Raw genomic sequence first — 23,972 nt, forward strand, 5'->3', positions numbered from 1 at the left:
ATAGTATGTCTATAATTTACGAGATGAATTTTTTAAGCATAATTAATTCATGAATGGATTATATTTGTCAAATACAAATAAAAGTGCTATCGTGTCTATTTTGTAATTTTTTTAAGAACTAAACAAGGCCAGCAACTCCAACCCAACTCCCTAAATTAAGCACTTAAATTTCTATTTACATGCTATGATAAAAAAAAGTAGGAGCTCAAATTAAGACTCAACTCCAACCCACCTCCTAAACAAGTAGGATAGGGGGTTCTAGATGCGAGGGGTTGAAACTATAATTTAGGAGGGCATGAAAAATGGGAGCCCAAGTAGAAGGTGGGTTGGAGTTGAATCAAATCCCTAGATTTATAATAGGGACTTTTTTAGGAGGTGGTTGCTCTTACCGAGTCAAACATTTTTTTTCTGCCACAAAACAGCCGGAGTAGTGGACAGGCCCACCAGAAACAAGAGAGCAGGCCGATCAAAAAAAACAAAAAGAAATAAGAGCCAGGCGGGCCGAATTAGCCCGACTCAAGTGTAGTCGGGTTCAGACAACCAACCAATTGTCTAGCTCCTGCATCGGACGAACCAAAGGCCTAGCTCCTGCATCCGACGAGCCTGGTCTGGTGCCGCAGACCAATCACGCCATTTGTCGGAATCGGCGGCTTCGCCTACTCGCATCACCCGCGCCGCACCGCTCTCCTCCTATCCCAGCGCCGTCGCGCAGACGCAGTCAGGAGATCCCCAATTCCCCCGTTTCCCCAATCCCCAGATAGTAGTAGTAGTAGTAGTAGTAGTAGGGGGAAAAACAAGGGGAAAGAAACAGCAGCAGCAGCTAGCGGATGCAAGGCGAAATGGTGGTTCCCGTCGCGTCGCCTTCGTCGGCGGCGCCGGCACCCTCCGCCGGCCGTCTCCATCCGACATACAAGGAGGTAAGCTTCCTTTTCCCCTGTACCATCGTATCCGCTCCCCGTCCCCCTTCTCGGTTCGCTGGAGTGAACACTGATTGAATCTTGCTGCTGCATCTCGATCGATGGTTTGGATTGGATGCGCGCGCAGATGATCATGCAGGCGCTGACGGAGCTCCGGGACCCCGGCGGGTCGAGCCGCAGCGCAATCGCTAACTACATCGCCGACCACTTCTCCGGCCTCCACTCTCGCCACGACGCCCTCCTCTCCGTCCATCTCCGCAGCCTCAGGTCCCATGGCCAACTTCGCCTCGTCTCTGGCAACTACTTCGTCTCCGCCGCCACTCAGCAGCCTGCTCCGGGTCAGAAGCGTGGTCGGGGCCGGCCTCGCAAGAACCCAGATTTAGCCCCTTCCGCCTCGGTTCCGGCGTATCAGGGCCCCAAGCGAGGGCGTGGACGCCCACGCAAGGACGCCCAAGACCCGGTGGCTTCCTCTCCTTCGCCGCTGCAGGGGGCAAGTGCTCCGCCGCCTCCATCTGGGGTCAAGAGGGGTCGTGGACGCCCGCGGAAGGACGCCCTTGTCCCTCCTCCTTCCTCTTCTTCGCCACTGCTGGGCGCGATTCATCCGCCGCCTCCATCTGGGGTCAAGAGGGGCCGTGGACGCCCTCGGAAGAGCGCCCTTGTCCCTGTGCGTTCCTCCTTTTCACAGCTACTGAAATCTATTGCTCCACCACCTCCGTCTGGGGTCAAGCGGGGGCGTGGACGCCCGCGCAAGGATGCCTACCCTGCTGTGGCGCCGTTGGTTGGAGCTGAGCAGGGACCTTCTGGTGGACAACCACAGAGAAATACGGCTCCTCTCTCACCGCCACCTGTCCGGCCGTCCAGGGTTGCTGTTGATGTTAATGCTTTGCGTGGTTCCTCCATGAACATATCTGCCTGTAGTAACAGTGTGGTTGGTGGGAAAGAGAAGATGGAACCTGAATCTGTGCAGTCCGCGGATGCTTCATTGGCTAAGAGAGGGCGTGGGAGGCCCAGAAAGGAGAAGGCATTGGAAACTAGCCACTTGAAAGCCGCACAGATGACTGAGGGTCAACTTGAAGCTCTGACTGCACAAGCTGCAGACCAAGCTGAGGCTGTCCAAAATGAAGTTGAAGCTAGGGATTTGCAATCCTTGGGTACTTCTTTGACAGAGAAGAAAATGACTGAGAGTCAACAGGAAGCTCTGACTGCACAAGCTGCAGACCAAGCTGGGGCTGTGCAAAATGAAGTTGAAGCTACGGATTTGCAATCCTTGGGTACACCTTTGACAGAGAAGAGAGGCCGCGGGCATCCTAGAAAGAGGCCGTTGGAAACCGAAACTTCAGAAGCAAGGGTTGCTGCATCAGCAGTGAAGAGAGGCCGTGGGAGGCCAAAAAAGGAGAAGACTTTAGAAACTGGGGACTTGGAAGTTGCACAGATGACTGAGGGTCGACATGAAGCTCTGCATGCACAAGCTGTAGACCAAACCGGGCCTATGGAAAATGAAGTTGAAGCTAGGATTTTGCAATCCTTGGGTACTTCTTTGGCAGAGAAGAAGATGACTGAGGGTCATCAGGAAGCTTTGACTGCACAAGCTGCAGACCAAGCTGGGGCTGTGCAAAATGAAGTTGAAGCTAGGGATTTGCAATCCTTGGGCACTTCTTCTACAGAGAAAAGAGGCCGCGGACGTCCTAGAAAGAGGCCGCTGGAAACCGGAACTGCAGGAGCGGGGGTTCCTGCATCCACAGTGAAGAGAGGCCGTGGTAGGCCAAGAAAGGAGAAGACATTGGAAACTGGGGACTTGAAAGTTGCACAGATGACGGAGGGTCAACATAAAGCTCTGCCTGCACAAGCTGTAGACCAAGGTGGGCTTATGCAAAATGAAGTTGAAGCTAGGATTTTGCAATCCTTTGGTACTCCTTTGATGGAGAAGAGAGGTCGTGGGCGACCTAGAAAGAGGCCTCTGGAAACTGAAACTACAGAAACCCAAGTTGATGCATTGGTGAAGAAGCGAGGGCGTGGCAGGCCAAGAAAGGCCAGGCCTTTTGAAACTGGATCTGTGGAAACTGCAGTTGAGGTGTCTAGGGACTTGGCAGAAGATGGGCCTGAAAAAGATGGGGATGTTGTGTCAGGGAAGAAAGCAGAAGCTCAAGGTGTACTTTTGGTTGAGGAGATAGACAATGGCACTGCAGATGCTGGATGTTTGGTAGTGCCAAGAGAGGAGGTAGCAATTGCTCCAATGGATGCTGGAGGTGTGCTATTATCTGGAGAGGAGGCAGCCGTCGCTCCCATGGATGCTGGGTGTGCAACGCCAAGGGTTGATCCGATGGATGTGGGCACCAAGAGTCATTAGTGCTCTGATGGTGGCAACAACAAAAAAGAAAGAAAGAGAGAATGATAGTACCTGAAAGGTTAAGCAGAACATGCAGCTGTATAAGTCTGTTCAAGGATATAATTAATAGACATACTGCAAATATTGCTATATGTTTGCACCAAGTTGATTACTCGTATGTTTTTGAGCAGTTCCATTGGAACCTGCATTTGATGGGTTTCACTTTTGAGGTTGGATTTAAATATCAAATTCACATCTTCTTCCTTTGTCAAGGACTATAACATTTGTAATTTGTTGCTTGTACTGAAAACTAGCCATGATAAAGTTCATTTTCCAGTTTCAACATCTTTTATGATATGTTCACATAATATCTCTGTTTTGTGCTTTATTTAATGTGTCTATTGGCTGTTTGGTTGGTGAAATGAGACGTGTTGGTCCAGTATTGCTTCATTCAGTCATTCGTCATACTCATAAGCATTCTGACATGGATGCTGGTTCTGTTCAAGTAAATATTTCTTATATGTTTAGCAGCAATCTATTTTGCGATGTTTCTCAGTAATAATCACTTACAGAGTAATAATCCTGATAGAATGAAAGCCAACAGGCTTAGAATGCTTAATAACAGGTTACATCAGAGATTACATATTTATAGAGGGAGAGAGGGAGCCCAAAGGGCTTAGCCAGCCTGGAAGAGGCGCATAGCTCTAGGTTACAGTAAGGAGAGGGATTAATTCTAACACCCACCCCCCCCCCCCCCCCCCCCCCCCCCCCCGCAGTCGGGACGTCGGCAGGGCGAACGTTCAGACTGGAGCGAAAATCGGCAAAGACTGAAGACGGGAGTCCCTTGGTGAAGACGTCGGCGTACTGTGAAGTCGTGGGTACATGGAGAACACGAACAACACCGATGGCGACCCGTTCACGGACGAAGTGTAGGTCAATCTCTACGTGCTTGGTACGCTGATGTTGGACGGGGTTGGTGGAGAGGTAGACGGCGCTAACGTTGTCGCAGTAGACAAGGGAGGCGGTCTTCACGGGCTGGTGGAGTTCCTGAAGGAGCTGCTGCAGCCAGGAGATTTCAGCAACCCCATTCGCAACTGCCCGATACTCGGCCTCGGCACTGGACCGAGAGACAGTGGGCTGGCGCTTGGATGACCACGAGACGAGGCTGCTACCCAGAAAAACAGCATAACCTGAAGTTGATCGACGCGTGTCAGGGCAGCCCGCCCAATCGGCATCGGTATAGACGATGAGCTGTGAGGGGGCAGACCGCGGGATGATCAGACCAAAGTTGAGGGTGCCCTGAAGGTAGCGTAGAATCCGTTTGGCTGCAGTCAGATGATTCTCACGAGGATCATGCATGTGAAGGCAGATTTGTTGGACTGCATAGGCAATGTCAGGGCAGGTGAAGGTCAAGTACTGAAGGGCACCCACGAGGCTGCGGTATGCAGTGGGATCAGCCACCGGGGGACCAGCTGTAGCAGAAACCTTGGCACAGGTATCAACGGGGGTGGAACACGGGTTGCAGCCGTTCATGCCATGACGTTCAAGAATGTCGAGAGTGTACTGCCGTTGGGAGAGGATCAGGGAGTCCTTATGGCGCTGTACAGCCATGCCGAGGAAGTGGTGCAGCGGCCCAAGGTCTTTCATGGCAAATTCCTTCTTCAAGGCAGCAATCACACGGTGGAGGAGCTGCAGTGACGAGGCGGTGAGAACGATGTCATCCACATATAGCAGCAGGTAAACAGTCTCATCGCCGCAGTGGAGGATGAAGAGAGAGGTGTCAGACTTGGCTTCGGTGAATCCCAGGGAGAGCAGATGGGTAGCAAACCGGCTGTACCACGCACGGGGTGCTTGCTTCAGGCCATAAAGAGATTTGTTGAGCTTGCACACGTGGTCCGGGTGTGCAGAATCAGTGAAGCCAGTGGGTTGTGAGCAGTACACCGTCTCTGATAAAGTCCCATGGAGGAAGGCGTTCTTAACGTCGAGTTGATGAATAGGCTAGTCCCGGGAGTGAGCCAAGGTGAGAACGGTGCGAACTGTGGCTGGTTTGACGACAGGGCTGAATGTCTCGTCGTAATCCACGCCGGGCCATTGGGTGAAGCCACGAAGGACCCAACGGGCCTTATATCGCTCTAAAGAGCCGTCAACATTGAACTTGTGCTTGAAGATCCATTTTCCAGAGACCACATGGACGAGGGACGAGGTCCCAGGTGTTGTTGTCCAGCAGGGCAGCATGTTCCTCTTCCATAGCCCGGCGCTAGTGCGGATCAGTGAGGGCGTCGTGGCAGGATCGCGGGATCGGAGACCGGGCCTCTGTAAGAAGGGCGAGACGAGGCTGTCGGTACCCGGACTTGCCGCGGGTGGCCATGCCATGGGAGTTGAGCACCGGAGGGATGGGAACAGCCGCCGGAGGAACTGGAGGACCGTGCTTGATGTAGCGCGGTGGGGTTGGTATGATGCTGGAGCGGCGCGGAGCAGCCCCCGTGGTGAGAACCGGAGGGGTGCTGGCGACGGGCGGGCGTCGGGTGTAGACGTGGATGATGGGCGGCCGGGCCGGGGGCGCCGCGGGCGTGGCGGGCACGGCAGACGGCGCGGGCGTCGTGGACGCCGCGGACGCTGCGGGCGTGGCGGGTGCCGCGTCGTCGTGGGCACCGCGGGCGTGGCGGGTGCCGTAGGCGTCGTGGGCACTGTAGGGAAGCCTGGTGGCGGCGGCCGAGGCGATGGGGGGCCCGATCCAGTCAGCCGTGAGGCGGACAAGGAACCAGAGCGCCCAGGGGTACCTGCAGAGGAGGGGAACACTGGGAGAGATTCATCGTTAGTTAGAAAATCGAGCTCACTGGGAGGAGGCGAGGGACGACGGAGGGAGAAAGGGAAGATGGTCCCGTCGAAGATGACATGGTGAGAGATTATGACTCGATTCGTGGTGAGATCGAGGCAGCGGTAGCCTTTGTGGTCGGGTGAGTAACCAATGAACACACAGAGGGAGGACCGAGGGGCGAGTTTGTGGGTGCAGGTTGCTGTGAGGTTCGGGTAGCAGGTGCAGCCGAACGCACGAAGTTCATGATAGGAGGGGAGGGTGCCATGGAGGGCGAAGAAAGGGGTGCTCATGTGAAGGGTTTTAGTGGGGAGCCGATTGAGGAGGTGAGTGGCAGCGGCCAAGGCGTCAACCCAGTAGGAAGGTGGCATGGAGGCCTGAAAAAGAAGGGTGCGGACAATATTGTTGGTGGTGCGGATCATGCGTTCGGCCTTTCCGTTTTGCTGCGAGGTGTAGGGGCAGGACATGCGGAGAGTGACGCCGTGGGCAAGAAAGAACGCACGAGAGGTGGAGTTGTCAAACTCACGCCCGTTGTCGCATTGCACGCATTTGATGGTGCAGCCGAATTGGGTGCGTACATGAGCAAAAAAATTTGCAATGGTAGAAAAAGTGTCGGACTTAAGCCGAAGAGGGAACGTCCACAAAAAATGAGAGCAGTCATCAAGAATAACTAGGTAATATTTGAAGCCGGATACACTGGTGACGGGTGATGTCCATAGATCACAATGTACCAAGTCAAAATTTTGAGCTGCTCTAGATAGTGAACTAGTAAAAGGTAAACGAACATGGCGCCCAAGTTGGCACGCATGGCAGAGCGAGTCGTCATGAGGGCTGCTGCAGACGATCGAAGAGGAGTGAGCGAGGCTCTGGAGGGCGGCCTTGCCGGGATGACCGAGACGGCGATGCCAGGTGGTCGAGGAAGGGGTGGCCACGAGCGCGCACGGACTGTCCGGGGAGGAGGGTAGCTGCAGGGTGTACAGGGGGCTCGGGCTGTTACAGCGAAGAAGAGTTGTCCGGGAATGGAGATCCTTCACAGAAACACCAAGAGGGTCAAATTCAACTGAAACAAATTATCAGTGGTGAATTTGCGAACAGAGAGAAGGTTTTGAATAATGTCATGAGCAATAAGGACATTGTTTAGGCGAAAGGGGCCAGGTAGAGTGGAGTGGCACCATTGCCAACAACAATGGAGGTAGGAAATGGGGAGGAATGCGAGATGTTAACCATACCGGGATTGGAGGCAATGTGAGAGGAGGCACCGGAGTCGATGACCCAGTCGGAGGAGTTTGCCGGAGGGGTGAGGGCGACGGTGCTGAACGCGTTGGCGAGGGACTCGGATGTCCAGGGCGAGGGCGACCAAGCTGGGGGCGCCACGGGAGGGGCCTGGTAGAAGGCCCCAGGGGGGGCGTAGAGCCCTGGTGGCGTGCCAGCCATCAGGGCGTGCTGAGGCGCCGGGGGAGGGGCGACGCGTGAAGCCGGACCGCGCTGGCCTCCAGGAGTGGAACCGGGCCACATGTGGATGGACCCAGTCCACGGGTTGAGGATGGAGGGCCGCCGGAGTTGCCCTGTGGTCCGCCTTGACCACGGCCTTTGCGGCGGCGGTTGCGGCCGTTGCCAAGGCCCTGGCCGTGGCCCCCAAACTGCCCACCGGTGGGTTGATGGGGCCGCTAGGGAGGAGCGGTCGGCGCTGAAGGGGTGGGCGGCTTGGTGGCTGTTGAGGCGACGAGGGCCGCCGCCGGAGGGGGAGCAGAAGTCATGTTCAGCTCGGCCAGGCGAAGATCAGCCCGAACGTCGTTGAAGGAGGGGAAGGGCTTTTGCCTGGTGATGAGCTGCGTCATAAACTGGAAGCGCTCATTGAGGCCGCGCAGGACGTTCATCACCAAGGTGCGGTCCAGGACAGGCTCGCCAAGATCAGCAAGGCAGTCGGCCATGCCCTTCATTTTGCGGCAGAATTCGTCGACGGAGAGCGCGTCTTGGCAGAGCTGGCGGAACTCGGCGTCGAGCAGCATAGCCCGCGATTCGCGGTTGTTGAAGAACTGCTACTCGAGGCCGAGCCACGCGGCACGGGCCGTGACACCGTCGCGTTCGTGGATGACGTCGAGCAGGTCGGAGGAGATGGTGTTGAAGATCCACGAGACGACGACGCAGTCCATGCGAGACCAGGCGGCGTCGTGGGGGCGGGCAACGTCGCTGAGGACGTGGTCTTTCAGCGCGAAGCGACCGAGGACGAGAAGAAGGTACCCGCGCCACTTGGAGTAGTTGGAGGCCTGCAGGTCAAGAACGATGGGTACCAGATTTTTGATGTTCTGTAGGGCGGCGGCTTGGCTGTGCAGACGGGCGACGGCCTCGGCTTCGGAGGTGGAGTCGATATCATCGTCGTACGGGGCGTCGTCGTGAAGGGCCTCTGCTCGAAGCCGTTCGCGGAGAGCAGAGGCCTGGTGCTCCAGTGCTGCGGCCTGCGCCCGCTCGGCTTCGAGAGCGGCGGCGGCGAGGCGAACGCGCTCCTGGGCCGAGGCGACGGACTTCAGGAGTTCGGCCTCGTCGTGGAGTTGATTGCTGCGCTCGGAGTTGGAGGAGCGCAGGGAGGCCGCCTCGTCCTCCAGCTTCTTGGCGGCGGCCAGGGCTTCGTCCCGAAGGGCAGCGGTGGCGGAGGCAGAGGGAAGCCGGAGCTCGCGTCGCCAGCCATGGCGAGGAGGGCGGAGGGAGGGGAGAGGGCGCGGGCAGCAGCCGGAAAGGCGGGCGCGGCTCGAGACGAGCGCGGCAGCCAAAGCGGGCGCGCGCGCCTGGGGGAGCGGAAGAGGATGGGAAGGAAACGAGGCACAGGACCAATTAGTCTTCCGATACCATGATAGAATGAAAGCCAACAGGCTTAGAATGCTTAATAACAGGTTACAGCAGAGATTACATATTTATAGAGGGAGAGAGGGAGCCCAAAGGGCTTAGCCAGCCTGGAAGAGGCGCATAGCTCTAGGTTACAGTAAGGAGAGGGATTAATTCTAACAAATCCCACTGTTTTTTTTTTGCTTGCTTTGCCTATAATATGGAAAAAAAAAGTTATTCCCCTGTTTCAGGTACCTACTGCAGGTGTGAAACCAAATATCATTCAGGTATCCACTATTCCACTGCACGAGACTGGAAACTTGAGTGTAAGCATGTAACTAAATGACAATTGATGAAACGTCTTTGGGTGCGATCTATCTTTTGCAAACTGAATGTCATGATGAGTTGAGGCAGGTTGTCAATCATGATATAATGATCTTACTATTGAATGTAAAGTAACCCAATGTTACAACTTACAAGTTTTGAACAGCAGCGGCATCTATGCTGTTGCTCTAAGGTCTCATCCAGTGTTAAAGTTGCTGTTGTGACCAGAGAAACCCAGCTGTGGTGACACATTAAAGAGGAGCTTGTACAGAACAGAGAGGGACTATCATATACTTTGTTTTGGATTAGAAATGCTGGTTATATATATTTATCGTAGTGCTACATTTGATCTTTAATTTGATGCTGCACTTGGTGTTCTTTTTGTTTTGAAATCACAATGCACTGTCAAGTTTGACCATTGTATGTTTGAAACTAGTAAGATTAGCTCTATACATGGTCAAGTTTTTTAATGTTATCATAATACGTGATTTTTTTTCCTTTTCAAATAATAAGAATAAGATTTCATTTTGAGAATGATGATAAAATAGTGATATTAATAAAATTTCGTAAATTGTTTTTGTGATAGGTAACTTGCATTAGTTCTAATGGCAGCTTACATCAATGAGGTCCAGATGATTCCATTCTACACTTTACATGATGTAATTCACTAATGCCTCTTTAATTGGGCATCTGTTTGCATGGCCTACATTTGAGAAGGAAAATATGCATTCTTGAGTAGCTAATCTGTGTGTTGTGCCTACTATTTTCTACACACGTTGGATTCCTTGATTGAGCTGTGTGAACTCATTTAGTAGAGCCTTTGAGCCTGCAGCCTGGAATTGTTGGTGCCATTCTCTGGTAGTTTACTGTCAGACATGTAGCTGATGTCTTGGAGCTGTAACAGTCTTGCGATTCTTCCAGCTAGCCTCTGCCAGGACATTGGAGATTTCTTTCCCTCTAGCTTAGGGGTCTCTATGCTGCTTGTGCTAACCCCTAATCCTGCCGATTTTGATGCAGAAATGTTGTCGTCAGGTTGTAGGGAGGGGGAACGAAAGGGGAGCCTGCTCTTCATGGGTTCAACCTTGACAGTTTCCACTTGTTCGCGCATCATGATCAGATCATTTCATTTGTTTTGGCACCTGTTCATCATCTTAAAATAAGGAGTTTGTTCCATGTACATCAGCCATGGTTGGATGGCCTCTGGCTGAAACTCCACTGTCTTTTGTTGAAACCGACTGCCATTCCTTGACTTCCAAATGTACCATAATCTTGTTAGTGTGTTTTGTAGAGAAGATCTGGAACCCCAGGTTGGATAGTTTGATATATGCATTTCTGCACTCTTTCATCCTCATCAGATGTCAGTAAAAGATTAGTATGAGGCAGTGTACCAGCTGCCCTAGTAAAGTCACAATCAAAGAACACTAGGACGCATGAGTTGTGTTGAGGGCACAGCACTTGGTGGTGTAGTGGCAGCAGCAGCAAAGCTGGTTAGTTGGCGAGCTCGCCCACCAAAGAGGGACTCAAATCGTCCCTGCTCAAGGACACTCGAAGCAGACGTCTCTCCCTCTCTCTCGTTTTCGATTAGGACGAATAAATGGGTCTCGATCAGTGGCCTACATTGTACACTGACTCAAGTGTGCGAATTCACGATCATGGCCAAAGAAAGGCACACACACAACCATGCATTGTTTGCCATTGGTGCATCCACTAGCTAGGCTCTCCGTTTGTGTGAGCGTACTTATGAGAGAGGACGAGACAGTCATGCATTATTTGCCATCAGTGCATCAACTAGTAGTAGACTCTTTGTGAGTGTCTACACCTGTCAGCAGTCACTTCTACACACTCTGCACTGACCATGCACGTTGACAGTAGCTGTGCCTCAAAGCGTAGGCTGTCTGAAATCGCTGCTATGATTTCTTTTTCCTTTTTTTTTTGTGTGTGTGAAAATGTTGACAAGCCAGGTCGATTGATGATCCGGTCCGTATGGTTGTAATGCAAGATCATGGCTCAGTGGACACAGTGTGCTTACACTCACTGTCTATGCCTCATGCCTGGATGCAGAGGACGTACGGGAAGAACATCGCGATTGGGTCAGCATGTTAGGACCAAATGTTAATGTGAACAATTTTTGGAACTTGTATATTTTTAGCTGGATCAACCATCAAATCATCAACCACTATTTTACTTGAAAAAAATAATCATCGATGACTAGCTAGTGCCAGTCACTGACTGACTGTGTCACTACTCACTAGCTAATGCTAATGGGCTGGTGATGTAGTTTAATCAATTTATCCAGGGCTTACCGTCCAATTTGGTAAGCAAAGGACACAGAAGTTGACGGAGTAGAATCCTAGGACTTACCAAATTGGACAAAGAGGTTTGACAACCTCCCAGCTGTCAGGACTCAGGACACAGACTGAATCCTTGTGTGCAGTGTGCTTTATGTATCTGAATCAATTGCTCTGTCAAACTGAAACCACTCAGTAAATTGCCATATTACGTTCAACGATTGAAGAAAACATCACAAACTGATCATAACTACGTTCCAGAACATTTTCTTGCACCTGTTCGCATCAGAGGAATTTTATTAGCATTTCACCAAGAAATGGCTACAGAAGGAATCAACTCTGAAGTTTGAGCTTCCACTTTCCAGGATTATCCATAAGGCGTGATCTTCCTCCACAAGATCCACCACGATCCTACTTCGTCAGCCAAAGATACGCACCAAAGTGCATATGACGATATGCATCATTGCCAGGCTGATTCCAGAGATGGTATACTTCCGGCTTGGCCAACAAGTGGCCAGTCGATCAGGGACCAACATGTTGAGGTAAGGTACCTGCAAAGAATCATCACAATCAATCATAATGCATCGCAAACTCTCGTCCCATCGGCATCAGTTCCTACGTATCTATCATGGATTTGCAGCGTGATTAGAGAGACGACGTAATGTCGTAAATCATGCGAATGCAGGCACATGCAGCCCAACCGGTCGACAGCATATATTTGTTTCTGCAAGACTGCAAGAACACGGCATGATTCGCCGTGACAATGCCTGCCTGCCCAAGCGCCTATATCATGCGAAGTGACTCATGCGAATGCAGGCACATGCAGCAGCAGCTAGCCGCACCTGATGCACACGCACCGGCACACACCTGATGATATGCGTCAGGTAGTGCCTGCGAGGTCAGCGAATCGAAGCTGCGAGAGACAGATAAACTGATGATGCTGTGTTCTTTTTTTATTGTTGTTCAATAAATATCGATATAATCACGTCATCTTTTTACGCCGTTTTTCCTTGAAGTTTATAATTAAAAGACGAACACACGGACACGGGCGCAGCCAGGAAAGAAATGCTCCGAATTGAAGATTCATGCTGTTTCTCGTGGGCAATGCAAATAGCGTGGTGGTCGTGGTTGGAGACACCTCATCACCAATCTACGCGGCACGTCGCTGCTTTGCGGTGGCCAAATCCGGACCAGAGCTTTCTGGAGGTCAATGAACAGTAAGGGGCAACTTACTGGATAAAGCATAACAATATTAATAAAAAATAACTTGAGTTATGATAGAGTTGTTTTTGGAAAATCGTACTAGATTCATTATTTGAAAATTGCTAGCTATTTGATCTTTCTCTTTGATGGCTAATAGAATTTCTGTTAAACCGAGTATTTGGGAATCATGGAACGGTCCAAGAGGAGAATAGCATCGGCATCGATCGCGTAGGTAGGTAGACAGGAGGTAGCAGCTAGGTTTCAGATTCCTTCCCATGCAAATGCAATGCAGCAGCCAGGACCAGGAGGATCGAGATGGACGAATTGATGAAGGCGATCGAGCAGAGGCCGGCCGCCGGGTTCAGGGCTCCGATCCAGCCAGATATGCAAATCCTCGCAGGAGCGCACCATGGACCATGGCGAGGACTCATCAGCAAGCACTAGCAGATTTCGGTTGATTGAATAATTGTTAGGTGAATGAATGGCTTGCTCGCCCGGTCTGGTCTTGCCAAGAAAGGTGCCACTCTTTGTCTTTGCCCCAGCAAACTGCTCGCCTCTTTGGTTAGATGCCTACTTAAAGCTGGATCAGAAAAAGGAAGACGGAGAGATATGCATGCTTTTCGTTTCGTTTGCTTTGCGCAGATGGACTCCTCTGCGATGCATCTGGGCCTGCACGTTTGCAACACCGCAAAGGTTTGCATTGTTTTTTTTTAAAAAAAAAATTGAAATTGAAAGGTTTGGGTTGTTAATAATTGTGTTTTGTGGAGACAACAACAATGGTGTGTTCTATGTTTCTTGATCTGGAAGAAACCAGTATACTATTTTTTTTTTCAATCCCCTAACCTACATCTATATATATTTATATCTATACCTCTAATAATAAAAATAACAAAAATTTTCAACCATTTTTTCGTCCATCCATTTTTTCCGTCCACATCCTTCTAACTAACTTTTTGTATCTATAGCTCTCCTGATTTATATAATAGGTTCGAGATAGTTACAAATCCAAATACAACTCCGCGATATCAAATAAGCTGAATAAGAATCCAATTTCTATCTAATATCTATGTCTATCTATACCTAATATAGTAATATTAAGCCTCCAATCCTAACTAACTTGAATATGAATACAACTCTTCTAATGTAGATGAATAGTAAAATGGACAAATTAAAGCGATTTAAAATTATCATAATTTTTTTTGTCTAACCTGTTCGCTGAGACCCACGTCTTTTTTTTTCTGTTTTAGCTTTTCCCACGTTTAGTTTCGTGATTTTTTCCTCTTTTCTTATTTTTTATTTATAAAAATAAATAAATAAATAAATAAATAAATAAATAAATAATAAAGTATTGCGTGTCATCTCTTTCTCATTTCCTAATAAATAGATATTTTCGCACTAATCAATCTAGATCAACCGATGCTACAACTAATCAATCTTAAATATAATATAGTTTGTCATCCAGTCCAATATATATCTATATAACTATACTTGTATACCTCATATTAAATAGCTAAAATTTTATTCATTTTTGTCCACCTCTAACTATCCAGATATAGCAGAGAGTTTCTTCTGCCTATTTTTTTACTTGATTTGAACTTATGACCTATACCCTTATACCCATATAAGTTAGAACAACTCACATGGCCTGATTCCAATATGTAAAAGGTGGTGCCCCCCTATCTCGTACTTGATCCGGACACATGACTCCCACTAACAACTCGCATCTAGCAATGATATGGAGTTTAATTCGTATATGTATTGGGTCATGTTGCAAGGTACGAGCAATTTTGCTAGTAACAAAATAAATAATAGATTCTTTTTTCTCCAAGTCTTATTTTGCTGGGCTTAACTTTGCCACTAGCTACACCTAAGCTTAGTCATGTTTTAGTATTTCAGACACCAGACATTTGTTTACAGTATATCATAGTCATGAGTCATGACAAACAACACTTTGTTACTACTACAAGTACTCTTGCCCTAAGCTTTTGGACTAACTTTATACACTTTTAGTTATTCTAGGAAAGAAAGTAATTGGCCAAACATTTCTGAACTTTTTCATCTACATACACTTCTCCATCTTCCCCTCAACCTCCGATCATGCTCGTGTTATTGCTTTCGTCTTCCTTGTAATCAGCTTTGCATAGGAGATTCATGCACAACAATTGCTTCTTTTGGGTTGCGTTATGCCTTAAGTAACCTAGCTATACATTGCTCTCCATCTTTGGGAAGGAAGAGTTGGGCAAACTCTTAATTTCTCTCTATTTTTTAGTTTCTACCTTTGTAAGGAATAGGTGGCGATAGGTGCAAAAAAGGAGAGTGACCTCAAGTCCTCAAGGGTGAATCAAAGTTTGTACACTCACTCTTGTCAAAAAAAAAAGTTTGTACACTCACAGTTAGAGCTGAAAACGGGGAGACATTTATCAACCGTCCATCTGCCCGAAAGGATTCGCATACTAGTTGGATATATACAGGACGTCAGGTAACTTTTTGATGATGGATAATAAAGTATACGGATACTTATATTGGATATCGACAGATATTTGTCACCTATCTGGAAGTTTAATCATATATTTATATATCCATAAAATCCAAAAATTATTTGCGTAGTTGTACCTTTCTTTGAAGCACGGTACGAGACATACGCTTTTATACATGCATGCGCACATTATATCTCTATAAACACTTTTTAAAAAATTGATTGGATCAGTTAATCTCGAGATTGATGAAATCATCGTATCATGTCGTCTACCACTAAAAAAATATTATGTTTACAATTTAGAATAAAATAATTTTTGACTTCACTAAAACCATCAGTAGATTCAAACTAAGCAATACATATGCGAATATACAATTCCAACTTCACAAAAATTCTAACAAATTCAAAAAAAATGCAAAAAATGTGATATTTTAAAATTCAAAAAACAGTTTGTAATATCAAAATAAATCATAAAAATATAAATGCTTGTTTTTTACATTGTAAAAAATGGGACTGAAGAGAAAAATGTAGGGTTTCACTAACATATTTAACTAAAGCTTATAAACTATAGTTTTGAAAACACTTAATGTTAATACACTTTTATAAATTGAACTTCATTTAAAACAACAAATTGTTAGAGTTTGCGTTTTCACACAAAACTTTTATGGCCGACACTATTTGCTTCTCCCTCGTGCCATAATCCCATATTTGATACGCATCCAACGACCAAGACTTTTCTCACATCATACCTACATGCTACACTATATTTTATCAATCGTCGGACAGTACCAAGCAAATTGAGGCAGTGCGACAAACACATACTCAATGGTAAACACCTTTTGTGTTCCTGCAGTGCTTAGCTTCATAGATTGACACTACGACCCTTGCACCTCCAATGTTGCCGGCACAGGAAACACTAGGCAATTAATCAACGCCGACAGGGACACAACTTCCTCCTCCCCAGCTGCTTTACCCGGAGCCAGGGACAGTAGATCAGTGGATGGTCGATTAATTAATTATTTATATGCACATACTGTGTTTCTCGAATATGAAATCACATAGAATCTTGTACTGCAATAGAATATAATATAATGGACTTTGGGTGCACGAGTGACTCGGATCCATCGATAGCGACACCCTTGCAGCCGTCTCCATCGAGCTCAAGATGCACCAGATGGACCTTAGTTTAGATGTATATTGCTACTGAAAATGAGAATAGAAATTACCGATAAAAAATCGACACCGTCAAGAATCTTGGTTTCTAGGAGTAGTCTATGGTATATGGTACCTGTTAGAGTGTGCGTACATCTATATACAGGTTGGGGCTAGAAAATAGAAACAGGAGGTTTCAAATATTTAGGATAGATATATATTGCTACGTGTTAGCAGTCTCATAGGCCGTCTCATATACAATGCCATGTAGGACTTTTCATGACGTGAAAGTGAGTGAGAAAGGTGAGAGAAAAATATAGTGTTGTTTCGTGAAGCAACTATCTTATTAGCAAAAGCTTAGGACTATGACACAACTATTTCACTATATGATTTAATGTTATCATGCAATTCACAAAGTTTTCTTTATTTGTAATACCCGATTTTAAGGACAAAACCAGATATGCACCATACGTGAGTTTTAGAAGCCAAATCTCACATATAGCTACAAATAAGGGGTAATATCAAAAGACAATGCATAAATTATATAACGTACTTAGTATAAAAGAGATAACATTTGATAACAAACAGCGGATAGACAACTCCAAACTTCGGGTATTAACTCCTCTCCACAGGATCAAACTGACTGGTTGATCATAAGCCTAAAGCAACTCCTGGAGTGAGGGGGAAATTGCAAGAGTGAGCACATATCGTACTCAACAAGTATAACCAGGGGTTCATGAGGCTCAATTAGCTGACACTGGTTTGACTGCATTTAGCTTTTAATAGTGGATAGCATGTTTAACCATTGGATAGCAAATATCAAGGTAGCATAATTAATCTCATAACCACATGATCAATGTATACAAGAATTAAGAATAACACATATAAACAACATAATAAACCATCATTTATCATCATTAATCATATTCATCAGTGTCCATCTATTCAGTCAGTTTTCCGGGCCGCCCGTATCCGTGGGCACGGCTAGTATACCAGATTTAACACTCTGCAGAGGTTGTACATCTTTACCCATGAGTCGTGATTTACCATTTCGCCCGAGGTTGCAAGTCTCTTAACCCCCTTCCTAGGGAGGTCGGCAGGGATCACTATGAAGCCTTTTAAAGGTTTCGTCTAACAAGTTAGGGCCATTAGATTCACTCGGCAGGCAGATATAGAGCCCCCCTTCCATGGCACATAACCCGCAGCCTATACACATGGACAGAGGCCACACTATACCCAACGTGTCTAGCCATTCTTACGCCATTTAAGGTAACCGCTAACAAGCTAGAAAAAGGTCCTCATATTGAGCTAAAGCCAGAGCCATTATAGCCCTCATGGTTGTACGAGTTGTCCCAGCTTTTGTCAAGGGATAACTCCTTACGGAGGATCAAGATCAATCTAGCAAAAGCTAGAGTTCTTTCCACCCTTTATGTTCAAGTTGCTAGAAAGCTTATTTTATTGTTTATTGTATATTCAAATATTCATGTTACAAGATCATGGATTAATAATCAAGCACTAGCAAGAACTACCCAAATGCATATCCAAATAGGTAACAAGGAATTCAGGATAACAATCATCTATGATTTTGCTAAGGTCATCAAGGTGGACACATGCATATGATATATGTATTAAAAGTGTGTAGGTAACAAGGATAGTCCCAAGTTATACTTGCCTTGATCAAAGCTCTCCTGAGCCTACTGGTCTTCAAAGGCTTGGTCTTGATCACCAACGTACGGCTCATCGTCTATATTCGATCATCAATCAACAACACGCAATCCAATGTAGACAATCATACACGAAGCAAACAAGCTATAATTAGAACATTACACCAAACAGTGGTAAAACAAATATAAAAGTTTATGAAAATATTCTACGCAGCACTACGATCACACAAACATAAATTTCACGAAAATCGGAATTAAAACGTAGAAAATATGAATTTTCTAAGATTTCCTATAGAGAAATAATTAATTAAATGCTACTGCAGAATTAATAAGTTTCAAAACAGTAAACTAATACTTCTAACATGTAGAGCTCATGAATACGAATCTAACGAAATTTGAATGGATAAAAACGGAGTTAAAACGAGCATGTTATAAGCAAAAAAAGATCAGTGGCATTTTTATAAATAGCAGAAAACCTAATCCGACAGAACTATATGAAATACGCTTTTAGAATGAAGAAAGCGCATTCTGGGAAAACCGCCACGGACTGCGGGATCAAAATGGGAAAATCTCAGGGGCTCTTTATGAAGTTTCGCAGCCGAAGGGGTATCTTCTTTCGGTGGCCATCCGATCTCCATCCGACGGTCGAGAACACTCCAGATGACCACCAGGCGGCAGGTCGGCCGGCTCTCTGGCCTCCGGCGCAGTGGTGCCATGGCCGGAGAGGCCGAGCTCGCCGGAGCTCGCTGTCCGGACGTTTTCGAGCACCAAATCTTGAAAGAAAAACACCGGGAGGGCGAGAAGCTCACCGCGACCTCGCTGGGACCCTTTGCTTGGACCGAGAAGTGACGAAAACGGCTCGCGGCGTGCGGCGGTGGATTTGGCTCTCGGCGAGATCCGAAACTCGCGGTATACGGGCTAGAACTCGGTTTGGACGGCTTGGACGCGGAAAAGGGAGCTGCGGGGTGGGGAAGACCTTTATAGGACTCGATTTGACCCCTTTGGCAAGGAAATCCTGAGATTTCGGGATTGATTCGGCCCCGGGGGAAGAGTTCTGATCGGATGCGAGATGAGGAAGGAGAAGGCGCTGACGCGCGGGCCTAAGCTGTCAGCCAGAGGGCGCTGGGTCCCGGTCGTCGGTCATAGAGAGGAGGGGAGAGTGGAGAGACACGGGCCGCGGGGAAAGGTGGGCCGAGGCAAGGGAAGAGGGGGTTTTGGGCCGCTGCGAAGAAGAAGAAGAGGAGGGCTCTGCGGTTTGGGCCGAGGCCTAGAGAGAAGAGGGAAGAGAGGGCCTTCGGGCCAAAAGCAGAGATGGGGAAAGTTTCTGTTTCATTTTTCTTTTATTCTAAAAGCCATTTGAAACTCATTTAAAAATCCTTTTGAATCATTTTGAACTTTGAGTTTAAATACACTCATCACAATAAATAAAATGCCATGACATGTATGCTCAACCATGTTTCTACGTCCTATGATGAATTTTAATTTAATGAAAAATATTATCTCTCTATATTTCATGAACACAAAAATACAAAATTAAATCATTTTTACCTATTTCAAAAAGGAGTAAATTTTAGGGTGTTACATTATTGATTGCACAAACTAAGGATAAATAAATTAGTGTACGCTAGGTTAAAAGACCACTAACGGTGTACTAAAGAGTTCATACCAAGCCCTGTTTAGTTTTCACCGAAAACTTTTTGTCTCATCACATCAAATGTTTAGATATATACATATAGCATTAAATATAGATTAAAAAATAACTAATTACACAAATTATATGTATCTTACAAGATGAATATTTTAAAACCTAATTAGTCCATGATTGGACACTAATTGCTATAGTTATAAATGTGCAACAGTACCAGAAAACTTTTCTTTTCGCGAACTAAGTAAGGCCCAAATATGGTTAATACATATTAACTAAATTCAAAATTAGTAATTTGATTTCTACACGGACTATAAGAAGCATATTATGTAAATAAAGAATCCACATTAAAAACAAGTGGTAGATAGCTACTAGAATAAATATAGAGAGAATAGTATTTATATTTATATTTATATTCAAATTAGAAAGGAAAACATTTAAACAAAGAAACCATGCATATAATTTAATTAATAGAAAAAAATCCAAAAAAGGGACATCGCTTTTGTTAAGGTGGTGAAGAAATACTACCATGTTATGGGGAAATAATAGGAGGTTGATTTAACGATCATCCAACGGTCTAAATTTAATAAAGTGTCCACATAAAAACAATTAATATATAGCTAACTCAAATTAAAAGATACATAAATTAGTGATTTCATTTATATACAAATTAGGAAGCAAAATTCATAAATAAAGCGTCCGATCAAACATAATTAATAAACAACTAAATCTAAACTAAGAATAATGAAATATATCACTAAAATTCCTTTTGTAGTAGAAAGCAAAATGTCCAAAAATCCAAGAAAATAATTTAGTTAATAGAAAAATTGGATTTAAATAAAAAACATTAATTATCTTGGATGTCGTGTGGATTAGGAGGCAAAATATCTAAACAAAGAGTACATAAAAATATGATTGATAATAAATAGCTAATTTATTGTGTAGATCTAAAAAATCTAATTGAATATAGCTAATTCAAAATATTTTACTAGATTTGAAATCAAAATATCTAAATGAATAGGGAATTTAAAATATCTGAATGAAAAAAATAAAGCTGATATGATGCCGAATGGTCCTCAAGATTAGAGGATCAAATACTGGTCCTATAAGTTAGAAGAACATTTGGTGGTTGGCGGCAACCATCAACCAAGTGCACACCTCCAGGTTGATAACATGATTATTGTGCCATCAAGTAAAGACGGACAGTAACATTGGTAGGTGCAACCCTTCGATGAGGGAATCACGAAAAAAAAGAAGGTGCAACTCTTTAATAGCAAATTTAAAGGCACCACTACTCAAAAGGATTTTAGGAGATACATCTTTAGATTAACAGAGACGTGTATATATCTAAGGATCCCCACGGCTTGTCAGATGACTTCGAGACGACAAACGTTCATCTCACTTAATCATTTACAAAGGTGGGCATCATAAGTCGTTCGTTCGGTTAGGGCCCCTTCGGCATAGCTCTCAGTCCTAGCTTCACTCTCAGTTTCCGCAGAGCCTTGCAAAAAAAAAAAAAAACACCCCACTCTTAATACAATACACAACTTTGTAGCTGAACATTTTTAAATTTGAAGTTGTTTAGAGTTCCAAACCCTACCCTAACATCTTCATACCGAAACACATGTCATCTATATTTTGTCTTTTTCCTTATTCTTCCTTTTTTTTGGGCCCTAATAACCTCTTCTAAACCCTTATTATGCGTTCTTCTTACATCTAGCCCGCCGGCACCAAGATAACCTAGTGATCTGAGCCTGTCAAAATCGGACAAGCTAGCTAGTTTCTGTGACCATACACACGTACGCCGGTATTCGCAGAGGCGTTACAAGTCATGCACCTCTGCGAGAGTTGCACGTAAAACATGCATGCTTGTGTGATGGGGTGTATTTTAGCGTGAAGATCGACCTCGCTCGTGTCTATTCGATCATGTGCGTTAACATCACAAACGCAAATACAGAGACGTCAACTTTATTTCGTCTGCGATGGTGGGAGCACACACGTAATTATCTTTTCTTTTTCGAGCTAGCTAGCTAGTGCCTAGTGGAGAGCACTCGATCGATGTGCTGCGGAAAATGGCCTGCTTGTTGGATCGGAAGAGTAGTCAAGAGTGTGTAATAATATGCTGCAACCTGCAACTGCGTTGGTGACGACGTCGCGCGGGCCATGCATGCATGGGACGACGTTGACCTGACGTGTGCCGCGCCCTCGCTCTCGCTCTCGCATGCCTATAAAACCGGCAGCCCCGCGAGCTCCCTTCCTCGCCGTGGAGTAGCACATACAAGTGAGCTAGCTCATCATCTAGCTACTAGCTAGGCCACTCTCCCCTGCCTCCGTCCTCCTCCTCATCAGCAGCAGCGGCAGCCGCCATGGGCGTGGGGAAGCTGATGAACGACGTGAAGCCGTACCTGGCGATGGTGCTCCTCCAGGTTGGGTTCTCCGGGATGTACATCGTCTCCGTCGCCTCCCTCAAGCGCGGCATGAACCATTTCGTCCTCGTCGTCTACCGCAACCTCGTCGCCACCGTCGTCATGGCCCCCTTCGCCCTCATCTTCGAGAGGGGTGTCCGCCCCAAGATGACTCCTCTCATCTTCCTCAAGATCATGGGGCTTGCCGTGCTCGAGTATGTGTTGTGCCGGCCGCCGGTCGCCGCCATGCTTGCAACCCTGCATGCAGTTCCAGAACATGTACTGACGTACGTACATGCATTATATTCATGCGTTTTTTCAGGCCTGTGCTGGACCAGAACATGTACTACCTGGGCGCGAAGCTGACCTCGGCCACCTTCGGGTCGGCCCTCGTCAACATCCTCCCGGCCATCACGTTCCTGCTGGCGCTCGTCATGAGGATGGAGAAGCTGAGGCTCCGGAGCCTCCACAGCCAGGCCAAGGTCGTCGGCACAGTCTGCACCGTCGCCGGAGCCGTGCTGATGATCCTCTACCACGGCCCCGTCGTGCCGTTCCCGTGGTCCGCGGCCGGCCACCACCACGCCTCCGCCGCCGCGGCGGCGGCGGCGAGCCAGAGCAGCGCCTCCTGGCTCTACGGCACCGTCATGATCATTGGTAGCTGCCTGTGCTGGTCCGGCTTCTTCATCCTCCAGGTACGATCGACCACGGCATGGCGCACTGGCGCCATGAATCCATCTGGATGCATTGCGTAATTAAGCATCAGGCGCTAACAGCATCGCTTTGTTCCGTGCAGTCCAACACGCTGCAGAGCTACCCTGCGGAGCTGACGCTGGCGACGCTGATCTGCTTCCTGGGCTCCGTGCTCACCGGCGGTGTGGCGCTGGTGGCGGAGCGCCACGACATGAGCGCCTGGGTCATTGGCTTCGACACCCGCCTCTTCACCGCCGTCTACTCCGTAATATAATCAATCCTTATTATTACCTCACTAAACTACCTGCTGTCCAGTAGTAATCTTTTTCTTTCGTCACAATAACGACGACGATTCCACGACGACGAGGTAGCTAAATTAACCTGCTAACTAATGATCTGCTGGCGGCGTTGCATGCATTCCAGGGGATCGTGTGCTCCGGCGTGGCCTTCTACGTGCAGGGGATCGTGACGCAGGCGCGCGGCCCGGTGTTCGTGACGGCGTTCCAGCCCCTGTGCATGATCATCACCACCGTCCTGGGCTCCACCATACTCAAAGAGGAGACCACCCTCGGAAGGTACGTAATCTATTATACTTTATGTTCTAATGCGAGTTTAATTAATCTATTCCAATGCCGATTAATTAATTAGTTACAACTCCTTTTTCTTTCCCGCGCTTGTGGTTACAGCGTGATTGGCGCGGTGATCATAGTGGTGGGGCTCTACTGCCTCATCTGGGGCAAGAGCAAGGACCACCTCGGCAGCAACGGCAAGCCCGGCGCCGCGGCCGTCGCCGGCGAGCTGCCCCTGACCTCGGCTCCCACGGCCAACAACGGTAGTTACGGCAAGCACGCCGCGCTCGGCGGCGGCCACCATGTCGTCACCGGCGTCGAGACGACGCCGCCGCCGCCGCCGTGTGTGCCCAAGTGCGTTCACTGACGACGCCGGGCCGGGATCGACCTCCATCTCCATGATGCATGACTACTCCTTCTCCGGACTGTTCACTGCACACGTACTAGTAGTGCATTGCCGGTGGCTGTAAGCCACATATGATCTTGAAGGAACTTGGATCATCGCTCTGCTCTCGTAGAGGCGCGTCCGATGCCCCGATTGTTGCGTTTTAACCACTTTAATTTTGATGTAGCTCTGCTGTACCACCAGTCCACCACCACTAATACTTGAAGCTTTGTTCAGTTTCTGCGACAAGAAGAGGATTATTCTAGTCGATCTGCACTGCATGCATTTGATTA

The 23,972-nt window shown here is 47.3% G+C and overlaps 4 protein-coding genes across 4 annotated transcripts; 2 read left to right on the top strand and 2 right to left on the bottom strand.

Moving 5' to 3' along the window:
* On the top strand, positions 617-3,595 carry LOC8070756 (EH domain-binding protein 1-like protein 1). The gene is made up of 2 exons (XM_002436632.2): positions 617-917; positions 1,045-3,595. The coding sequence occupies exons 1-2, from the start codon at positions 828-830 to the stop codon at positions 3,262-3,264; spliced, it is 2,310 nt and encodes a 769-aa protein (XP_002436677.1). The 5' UTR covers positions 617-827; the 3' UTR covers positions 3,265-3,595.
* Positions 3,796-5,491, bottom strand: LOC110431065 (uncharacterized mitochondrial protein AtMg00810-like). The gene is made up of 3 exons (XM_021449756.1): positions 5,399-5,491; positions 4,042-5,241; positions 3,796-3,825 (listed from the first exon to the last, which is right to left on the bottom strand). Exons 1-3 carry the CDS (start codon positions 5,489-5,491, stop codon positions 3,796-3,798), a joined length of 1,323 nt encoding a protein of 440 aa, XP_021305431.1.
* Positions 5,501-7,492, bottom strand: LOC110431066 (nascent polypeptide-associated complex subunit alpha, muscle-specific form-like). Its single transcript, XM_021449757.1, has 3 exons — positions 7,288-7,492; positions 7,056-7,086; positions 5,501-6,023 (listed from the first exon to the last, which is right to left on the bottom strand). The coding sequence occupies exons 1-3, from the start codon at positions 7,490-7,492 to the stop codon at positions 5,501-5,503; spliced, it is 759 nt and encodes a 252-aa protein (XP_021305432.1).
* On the top strand, positions 21,873-23,972 carry LOC8070757 (WAT1-related protein At1g44800). The gene is made up of 5 exons (XM_002436633.2): positions 21,873-22,250; positions 22,358-22,727; positions 22,829-22,990; positions 23,149-23,300; positions 23,412-23,972. The coding sequence occupies exons 1-5, from the start codon at positions 21,997-21,999 to the stop codon at positions 23,659-23,661; spliced, it is 1,188 nt and encodes a 395-aa protein (XP_002436678.1). The 5' UTR covers positions 21,873-21,996; the 3' UTR covers positions 23,662-23,972.

This window comes from Sorghum bicolor, chromosome 10 (assembly GCF_000003195.3).
Source record: "Sorghum bicolor cultivar BTx623 chromosome 10, Sorghum_bicolor_NCBIv3, whole genome shotgun sequence".
In the NCBI taxonomy this organism is placed as follows: Eukaryota; Viridiplantae; Streptophyta; class Magnoliopsida; order Poales; family Poaceae; genus Sorghum; species Sorghum bicolor.

Excerpts from the sequence above, each read along its gene's own strand:
- LOC8070756 (XM_002436632.2), top strand. The coding sequence starts at position 828 with ATGCAAGGCGAAATGGTGGTTCCCGTCGCGTCGCCTTCGTCGGCGGCG. Across the intron at positions 918-1,044 it reads TCCATCCGACATACAAGGAG|ATGATCATGCAGGCGCTGAC; the intron begins GTAAGCTTCCTT and ends ATGCGCGCGCAG.
- LOC110431065 (XM_021449756.1), bottom strand. The coding sequence starts at position 5,491 with ATGGAAGAGGAACATGCTGCCCTGCTGGACAACAACACCTGGGACCTC. Across the intron at positions 5,242-5,398 it reads AAATGGATCTTCAAGCACAA|CCTATTCATCAACTCGACGT; the intron begins GTTCAATGTTGA and ends TCCCGGGACTAG. Across the intron at positions 3,826-4,041 it reads ATTTTCGCTCCAGTCTGAAC|GATTATTACTCTGTAAGTGA; the intron begins GTTCGCCCTGCC and ends TCATTCTATCAG.
- LOC110431066 (XM_021449757.1), bottom strand. The coding sequence starts at position 7,492 with ATGGCTGGCACGCCACCAGGGCTCTACGCCCCCCCTGGGGCCTTCTAC. Across the intron at positions 7,087-7,287 it reads TCACATTGCCTCCAATCCCG|GATCTCCATTCCCGGACAAC; the intron begins GTATGGTTAACA and ends GTTTCTGTGAAG. Across the intron at positions 6,024-7,055 it reads CCGGACAACTCTTCTTCGCT|GTACCCCTGGGCGCTCTGGT; the intron begins GTAACAGCCCGA and ends CCTCCTCTGCAG.
- LOC8070757 (XM_002436633.2), top strand. The coding sequence starts at position 21,997 with ATGGGCGTGGGGAAGCTGATGAACGACGTGAAGCCGTACCTGGCGATG. Across the intron at positions 22,728-22,828 it reads CCGGCTTCTTCATCCTCCAG|TCCAACACGCTGCAGAGCTA; the intron begins GTACGATCGACC and ends TGTTCCGTGCAG. Across the intron at positions 23,301-23,411 it reads GAGGAGACCACCCTCGGAAG|CGTGATTGGCGCGGTGATCA; the intron begins GTACGTAATCTA and ends TTGTGGTTACAG.